Source organism: Dipteris shenzhenensis, chromosome 10, assembly GCF_047967505.1.
Source record: "Dipteris shenzhenensis isolate YYH24624 ecotype China chromosome 10, Dip_SZ_1.0, whole genome shotgun sequence".
Lineage (NCBI taxonomy): Eukaryota > Viridiplantae > Streptophyta > Polypodiopsida > Gleicheniales > Dipteridaceae > Dipteris > Dipteris shenzhenensis.
Genome location: NC_141605.1, coordinates 39,139,036 through 39,148,197, shown reverse-complemented (window position 1 = coordinate 39,148,197; position 9,162 = coordinate 39,139,036). Strand labels below are relative to the sequence as shown.

Genomic DNA, 9,162 nt, shown 5'->3' with positions numbered 1-9,162 from the left:
GTCATGGCAGCTTGCCACCGCCTATTGTTCATGCAATTGGAGCTATGGGGAGTTGTTGCTGGAGTGGAGAAGAAGCCTAAGGGAAATGCATCAGAAGTAGAGAAGAGTGCATGGGAGACAAAGAATGAGAAGGTGATTGGATACATGGGACGAGCTGTAGGTCCTGAGTTTTTTCACCACCTCGATGTGAAAGCATTAGCTACTGCAGAGAACTGGCAAACATTGGAGACTTTATTTGGGCTATGCATGAAGCACTCAAAAGCTAACTTGAAGCAAGATCTCTTCGATCTAAAGATGCTCGAGAGAGAGAGAGAGAACTTGGGTATATTTCTGAATAGAATGCAAGATTTGCTCAGGAAACTGAACAAACTCAGAGAAAAGGTTGAGGATGAAGATAAAAAGGTGCTCCTATTGAAGAGCTTACCACCTACTCAATATGAAGAAACACTGAGGATCCTGAGACTAGATATGACGAGATGGATTTTCTGGATTGCATAGGGATGCTGCTCAGTGAGGAGAAACATACCAATACAAGCATCTATGACCCTAGGGTGTTTGCAATCACTGATAGAAAGAAGTACTCAAAAATGCAACTACTAGGGTAGAGAAGGACATATTGAAAGGTTTTGTTACACTAAATAGCGCGATGAGATCTTAAAAGGCAAGGATAGAGCACTAGTGGTGAATGTGAAAGAGGAGTCGACTATGTTGGTTGAGATAGCTCAAGGATCAATACTATGCTTTCTAGGGCAGTAGTAATTGCCTAGTATCATGCTCTTTGTGAGCAATTTTTGATAGTTGTTGAAAGCATTGATTCCTTTGTGGATGTTTTTTTAAGTTTTGATTAATCTCTTTGTGAGTAGGCGATTGTTTATTTGTATCCATGATCTCCCCAAGGGGAGGTATATAGGCTTCACATCCTCATGGGAAGCTCCAAATCAGTTGAAGGGGTCTAAAAGGAGGTGATGGTAGATGACACATGTGTAGTTTGCATGCAAACTTCTACATAGTTCTATGAGGTGTCCTTACATCACTCTGAGGAGCTTCTTCCTCACGGTCAGCTCGTGAACTATTGTCTCTTCGATGAGAGTTGGTAGAGGCGACTCTTAGTAGTAGCATATGGACACCTTGAAGGCAACCTTGTGCTCATGGACCTCAAGGATCGAGTGGATCGTATCTACTGGCTATCACGTATCTACTGGCTATCACGTGAAGAGGTGCAATCTCTAGTTGGTTGATGGTGATGATATAATTTCGGTTCAGATCGTTCGCGTGCGTGGGTGTGTTTCTTATGATTGTATGAGCCTTTGCGGCTATGCTTTTGTGGCACATCTTCTATCTTATAAGAGCAACAAGCCTGGTCGCGGGCTGAGCTCTTGTTAGTGAGAATAAACTATCTTTTGTGAGAGTTATTGACTCATTGTTCTTTCATTTTGATTCTACACAGATTAACCTTTGCATGCACTAAGTGTTTTAAGGTAGATTAGTCATCAATCTCGTGAAACGAGATTTCTTTTGGCCAAAAATGAAAAAACATATTCATGACTTTTACAGCCCTTGGAAATACCAATAGGTAGGTGGGAGAGCATTTCCATGGACTTCATAGTGGGTCTGCTTGCGAGACAAGGTGGATATGATTCTATCCTTGTGGTGGTTGATCGTCTTACCAAGATGGCTCACTTCATTCCAACTAGAGAGTTTATTAGTGCCCTGCAAGTGGCGGATTCATCTGCATTGATTACCGAGATCCATAGTTACAAATAGGGATGTTAAATTTCCCATTTATTTTTGGACTACAATTTTGAGGCACTAAGGATTGAGTTGGGAATGAGTAGTGGGGATTATCCAAAAACGGATGGTCAGACAAAAATAGTCAACCAAACTTTAAAGGATATGTTGAGAGCATATCTTTCATTGAGGCAACATACGTGGGACAAGTGGTTGCCACTATTGGAATTTTCCTACAATGATAGAAAGCATTCCTCTACAAGAAACTATGGTTATAGACCAACAAATCCAACTACGGTTCGAATACCTCAGAAAGTGCCTAGTGCCGCAAACTATATGGTTCAGATGCGGGAGATGCTTAGCACTTGCGAGAGCTAACATCCGTTAAGCTATGGACAGAGCTAAAGCGTATGCAGATGAAAATAGATCTGTTAGAGAATTAAGGAAGGAGAAAAAGTTTTTCTCAGAATTCCTTCACACTCCAAGTCTTTGACTGCAGGAGAGTGTGCTAAGTTATCACCCCAATATTGTGGGCCGTGGTTAATTCTAAAGAGAATAGGCAAGGTGGCTTATACATTGGAATTACCACAGGGTTGTAAGGTGCACCCCGTGTTTCATGTTTCTTGTTTAAAGAAGTTTTTGCACCAGGTGACTCACTAATCAAGGGTGTTGTGTTGTTTCAGGAGATAGAGGATAATGCAAGACGCAAACCGACAAGAATCTTGGACCGAGGAACAATGCAAGTACAAAATCGAAAGATACCCATGGCGTTGATTGCATGGAATGGTCTACGTCTATCTGAGGCTACTTGGAAATCCGTGCACCAGATGCAGAGAGTATTCCGAGATGTTATCATCAAGGACATTGATACCTGAAGAGGGAAGGAATGCTATATACCTTTGTAAGACTAGAATAAGTCCAATCATACAAATTTAGATTTTTTGTTGTTCTAAAGATCAAAAATCTATAAGATTAGTTGTTGGGGCTTCTGCACCCGCGTAAGATAAAACGATATAGTTGAACAGCTGATCACCACTTGGACGAAAATTCAAAGAATTTGCATGTCCGCTAAGGTGATAGAAAAATATACCTTTGTAAGACTAGAATAAGTCCAATCATACAAATTTAGAATTTTTGTTGTTCTAAAGATCAAAAATCTATAAGATTAGCTATTGGGGCTTCTGCACCTGAAGAGGGAAGGAATGCTATCCTCAAGTTGAGGTAACATGACCTCGAAAGGGTCCGTAGACATTTTCTTTTAGAGGACCGACTTTTATATTGTATTTTTGTGTGTTTCAAGGAAACGGTTAAAGGAATCAATGTCAAGGTCCTTGGTGAGGGTGACATGGCACAGACTTGATGAATCTAAGGTCGAGGACCTAGGTGCACCTAAATGTGTAAATTGCCAAGGGGCAAATGGAATTAATGTTATCCCAAGAGAGGGGGTAAAAGGGTGCATGGTAGGGGCTTCCAGATTAGGACATGTGGCATCCACATTCGTCTAGGGAGATGAGGGCTTTGGAAAAGCTAGCTAATGCAAATTGGTACATGTTGATTTGAGCAAGCTTTACAAGAGGTTGGCTGGGTGGAAAAATAGTGTGCCTATGCCCATGATTCGATAGGAAGATTTGGTGTTAGATGTTAATCGTTTCACTCTTCTTCAGTCTGGGCTCTGTCTCTTCAGAGATCACGTCCCTACTGATAAGGATCTACTTCTTCACCGGGTGTAGAGGCAATAAGCCTTGGATTCTTCGTTGTAACCCAACAAAGATATATCTTTCGCTTTTGGAATCAAGCTCCGTTCTTATGCACATGAACAAATGCACAGAAACGAAAATCCTCAAATGAGAAATTTTAGGTTTCTTACCATAGTAAGCTTCGAAAGGAGTCATATCGTCAATAGCCTTGGTCTTGGTTCTGTTGAGGATGTGAACGGTAGCGTTCACGACTTCACCCCAGTAAGCTTTTGAAAGACTTCTCCCTCGAAACATGGTTACACCTATCTCTGTGACGATCATGTGCTTTTGATCAACAACTCCATTCTGTTGAGCTGCAATAAGTTGCCGTTTGATCCCATGTTTCTTGTGGAAACTATTGAATTCGGTAGAAGTGAACTCCCCCCTCTGCCCATGCGGACCGGTCTCCTTCTGGGCCTTCCATTTTTTGAATTTCTCATAAGCCTGAGACTTCATTAGCGAGGCAGTATATCCATTGAAATCATCCACAAATAAAAGAGGATAGTGAGGCAATATATTCAAGTCATCTGATTGAAATCATCGACAAATAAAAGAGGATAGCAGGAACCTGCAAATGAATTTGTTAACATCGGGCCACAAATGTTGGAGTAAACGACTTCTTGGCCCGTGATGAGGCCTCCTGCGAGAACTTGTCCCTATGTTGCTTGCCCTCCAAGCAAGCCTTGCAAACATGATCATTGCATGCAATCGGTGGAAGTCCATCAACCATCTTGGACTTCTGCATCTTGGCCAAAGTGCCACAGTTGACGTGACTGAATTGGTCATGCCATAATCGTGATCTTCCATGGTCCCCATGCACCAACAAAGCACGGTATATCCAATGCTCCTCAACAGCATCAGCCATTACCTTCCCACTTCCCTTGGATGTGACAATGACTTTGCTATTGTCGAATAGTACCAACGTGTTGTGATTATCCGTCTAGCTGATAGACAAAAGATTATTGCACAAGGTCAGTACATAGAGTACACCGGATATCAACTCCTCGTCTCCCATGGTCGTGAAGAATGGGATACTAGTAACACCCTTCACTAGGCATGTCCAGTTATCCCCCACAGTTACCTTGGAGTTAGGATGGGTATCTTCCATGGTCTTGAACGAGTCTTTCTTGTTCTACAAATGCTTCGAGGTGTTGATGTACCAGCCTTCCTTGCCTCGCTCACTGCATAGGTTGACCAGTACTCATTATTTATGAAAAGTGCGCCAGTAGTGACGTTGGCTGAGTCAGTCTTTGCCTCCTCCTTGGTCTTGGACTCCCTCTTCTACTTTAGGTCTTTCCTTCTTCTTCCGACATTCCTTGGCTGAGTGACCAAGCTTCTCGCAATAGAAACGTTTCATCTTCTTCTTCTTTGCATCCTCAGTCTTGTTGTTCTTGGAATCCTTGGACTTGCCTTTTCCGAGCTTGTCCGTTGCCACCCACAAGTGCTTTCTCATCCGATTGGTTGAACCGTTTCTTCCAAGCCTCCTCCTGCAATAGTAAAGTGCCAAGTTCTTCGAAGGTGAGAGGATTGGTCCTCTGTCCCACACTGACTATCGTCACAAAGCTCTTGAAATTCCTAGGTGGCTTGTGAAGTGTCAACAATGCCAACTGACTCAAGTCTACCTTTTGACCAACTGAAGCAAGCTGGTCCCTCACCACCTTAATCTTCGTCTAGTGGTCTTTGTCTCCCTCACTCATATCCAAATTCTACAACTGATGCTGGAGAGTGAGTATCCGAGACGTATTATCTGTCTCATACAGATCCTTCAATATGACCCATGCCTCTACAAGCGTCTTCGCCATTTGAATATGGGAATCACGGCATCTGCCGTCGTCCCTATTGACATGGCTAGGGCCTGGACATCCTTTTCTTCCCACGCTGCGAGGTCATCCACATCTAACAGCATCAGTAATCTTCCCTTGCTGTCCAAGCCTTTCGTCAACACTCGTCATGAGCTTCCACAGTTTCTGAGCCACGCAATGGCTCTGGATCTTCACCTTCCATATGGGATAGTTAGTCCCATCCAGCTTCCCAGAGTCACTAAAGTTCGGGATAAAAGATGAAGATGAGAAGAAGCGGAAGGACGAGCAGTGGTTGAAGAGGCTATGGATGCTTCTGTCTGATCCATAATAACACACAGCAGATCTGAAAATAGACTTGCAGTAGATAAATAGACAACGCAGCAAACCTGTGTGTGAATCAGAGTCACCTTCGAGGAACTCCTTCCTTATAGAGCTGGAAACCTTGCTCTTGTTGGAAATAGGAGGATAGAATCTCTCGCACCTCTCTTTGACCTTCATCTCCTCACAGATCTAGATATAGATATATAGCGAGAGAGAGAGAGAGAGAGAGAGAGAGAGAGACTGAGACTATACTCATCCACAAACTGTGGGTAAACAAGAATCAATGTGAGCACAGAACAGGCTCCTCAAAGGTGAGGCAAAACTTTGCTACAAAACTCTCCTCAGTGGACTCCAAGAGGCGTTATCTTTGGCAGACTTCAGTGAATGAGGAAATGGGGGGTTAGGAGGGCCTTTTTATATCCTTGGTCCAAGGCCTTAAAACTGATTGGAGGGGCCCGACTCAGCCTGCTGCACCACCCCCTTCGGCAGCCCAATGAAACACCCAGGAGCCGGCCATATAGCCGACCCTGGCTGGCCGACTTCTGGCCTGTATAAGGAGGGACTTTGCTGCCCTACTGCCAGCCCCTTTGATGCTGTGAATCCCTCCCCAGCCCCCTATCATCTACTGCCCCTTGTCCCCTCAGATTGGGGGCTCACAAGTTGGGGTCAGTGATTTCTATTAGTTTTGCCCAATATGCTTTAGTTCAAACAAGGCTTTGCAAGGAGGTTTTATGTGTAGAGGGTCTACAAGCCAAGGATGACCTTATCTGAGTAGTTATTTTGCCCAATATGCCTTCGTTCAAACAAGGCTGCCAATCCGGAATTTTGGGGAGAGTGGTTCTCCCATCACATAACTTGCCCAACTTACTTGCTGGCCTTGCTCTCCTGCATGCAGAAGTGCATAGTTGTCCTTAGACATGTAATCTATCTTCACTAACAATAGAATTATTGCTGACGAGTGGGAAGAGTCCTTGGGGAAGCAGAAGGGACTTGCAGCCCTTTGCGGATGATACTATGGCTCTCTCAGGTTGATCAAAGGGATGTTGCACAACCTAATCTCTGCTTATCCTGCAATTGTCATTCTAAGAATTGAAAAATGAGCAAAAATAGGAGGTTAAGGATGCATAATTTACTAAGAAAGCCATCCATCGTGATAACACTTAGGTGGAAGTGTTAATCAAATTAGACATACAAGGTAAAGGTCTTTGAAGAAAACACAATCAGAGAAATAATCTAATTATTCAATAATAGACCCGTAGTCAGTTATCTTGGCAATATTAAAACAAGAAATGCACATCTTCAGCATCTACACTTCTTCTGTACCAGTTCCTTTTCGAATCGATGACTGGTAATTAGCCTACAGCCAGTAAAAATTAATATAGTAGCTAACTGTTCAACTGCTAAAACCCAGAATTGGAAGGAAATGTTCACTTCCAAACTTAATTTTGCAGAACCGCATAGTGAGATCATAATTTTGAAGCAACTCCTTCACCCTCCAAGGGATTCAGCAATGGGAAAGAAATAACGAGTTGTAAAACTTGAGTCAAAAAGTTCTTCTAGAGTAGATTATCTCATAGCTTCTCCAAAACTTATGAGCTAGAAGATCAAAATTTTTTCATAGCGTTATGCCACTAAGACTCGCACAAGATTTGCACACATAAGCAAGCCATACAACCCAGGTTCAAATGATATTAGCCAAAAAAGGGCCTGAAAAGTGACCAAATGTGACAAGACCACAGCAATGAGAAAACTAGCATTCTTACTGATCAAAAAATAATCACAGTTTCTATCTGATCTCCGGAAACGATAACTCTTCCTCGGCAACATCTTTCTTGTGCAATCTCAAGAATAGTAAAAACTTGCATGCTGAATCAGCATCAGCTCTGTGATCCGCAAGGCTACTTAAGAGCCATCAATGGACCAAGAAGATAGCCATAGTGTGGGCATCTATTGAACACAAGCAAGAGCCTTACAGAAACAGATGCTTTACCGAAATAGAAGAATTACAAAGAGTGATACATTGTCGACTAAATGAAGCTAATCATCATCCTTGAACTCCCTGTCAAATTGCAAAAATGTGTGGTGTAAGTATACTCAAGCTCCATTTGAGTGACTCACAATTTCTGCTATCCAAAGGAATTTCGGTAGCGGCGTCAGATAAATTTAACATATGTTATTTTTACAGCATTGAGTTTGCGAAACTTGCCTGCGATCCAGATAACGAGGTTGGACTCCGGATCCCTGACAGGTAGTGCAAGTGATTGATCCTTGTCCCTCACAGTTAATGCATTTTGAAACTTCTCTCTCGCCCCCACCAATTTCTACAGTTATGTTTCCAGCTCCGAGACAAAACCTACATGTTTCTGCAATTCACAGCAGCGAAATATTTTGAGAGAAACGACCAATGCGCTTAGCGATAAAGCATAACCAAGCGTAATTGATTTACATCTCAAAAACTTGAAACTTTGTTACGCACGTGCTCCGCTTCCGGAGCAAGGAAAGCAAGGTTGATCATTTTCGCGCTTTGACTGCGTAAACAAATGGACAACAACTTATCAAAGAAGCTTGTATCCATCATACGAACAGCAATGTTTGCAAGACGAGACAAGCAAGGAAGGAAAAGAGAGGCATTACAGCGCCCTTCATTTGCGTCTCATAGAATACTGGGACACCGATGCCGACTGCTATCCCTGCCAATCCGACGGAAATGGCGACTATCTGCGAAGCAGCATTGTTCTCAGAGAGCGATGTGAAGCTGAACTACTGGATAATATGCGAAGAATGAGCATTCAAAACTAGGTGTAGAAAGCGATCGTCCTCTGCAGTTCCACTGTCCAGCTACCCCTCCCCTTTCCTGCATAGCCTTCTCTTCCTTCTACCTTAGGCTCTTCTCCCAAAGATCACCGGCAAATTCTTCATGTTCCTCTTTCGTTTTCCTTCTACCGTAGGCTCTTCTCCCAAAGATCACCTGCAAATTCGTCCTGTTCCTCTTTCGTGTTCAACGCCTAAGGGAAAAAAAGGAAGCTTACGGTGTCCTGGTCGAGGTCGAGGGCACGGATGGGGGGGAGGCGGAGGCGGGGGAGGGGAAGTGGAAGGGAGGAGGAGGAAGAAGGGGGAAGCAAAGACGAAGAGGGACGAAGAGAGGAAGAAGGGGAAACGGTAGCTTTATCAGAGGAGAAGAAGAAGAAGAGAGGAGGAGAGCAATGTGCAAAGGCCATTGTTAGCTTTTGCCCACTACTACTACTTACTACTGGGCTTTGTGCACCTCCACCACCAAGGAGACGACTACACTTCCTTGGATATGGTTGCTCCCAGGATAAACTTCCACCTCACCTTTCCACCTTGGCATCTGCACTTCTTCTAACTCTCCTCCTCCTCCTCCTCCTCCTCCTTCCCCTTCGCCCACCGCATGCAGCTCGCTGTCCTGTTGGCAACTCTACAGCCAGCTCGCAGTTATCTCATCAACACGTAACGGTCCCATGTCGGCTGAGATCGAATCTCTCAGCCGTTGCATCAAGCCATTTTCAGAACAGGAATATCGCTAGCCCTTTGAGGTGAGTAAATTCCGTGACCTG

The 9,162-nt window shown here is 43.7% G+C and overlaps 1 protein-coding gene across 2 annotated transcripts; it reads right to left on the bottom strand.

Annotated features, from left to right (window-relative positions):
• Nucleotides 1-7,329: 7,329 nt before the first annotated feature.
• LOC147897796 (protein disulfide-isomerase LQY1, chloroplastic-like) lies at nt 7,330-8,874 on the bottom strand. 2 transcript variants are annotated; one of them, XM_087380648.1, is made up of 5 exons: nt 8,617-8,870; nt 8,222-8,305; nt 8,064-8,115; nt 7,790-7,950; nt 7,330-7,642 (listed from the first exon to the last, which is right to left on the bottom strand). In XM_087380648.1, the coding sequence occupies exons 1-5, from the start codon at nt 8,803-8,805 to the stop codon at nt 7,625-7,627; spliced, it is 504 nt and encodes a 167-aa protein (XP_087236774.1). In that variant the 5' UTR covers nt 8,806-8,870; the 3' UTR covers nt 7,330-7,624. The 2 variants fall into 2 exon arrangements, with proteins under 2 accessions (XP_087236774.1, XP_087236775.1); XM_087380649.1 differs by lacking the exons at nt 7,330-7,642; nt 8,064-8,115 and having other exon boundaries at nt 7,812-7,950; nt 8,617-8,874.
• Between the last annotated feature and the right edge of the window lie 288 nt (nt 8,875-9,162).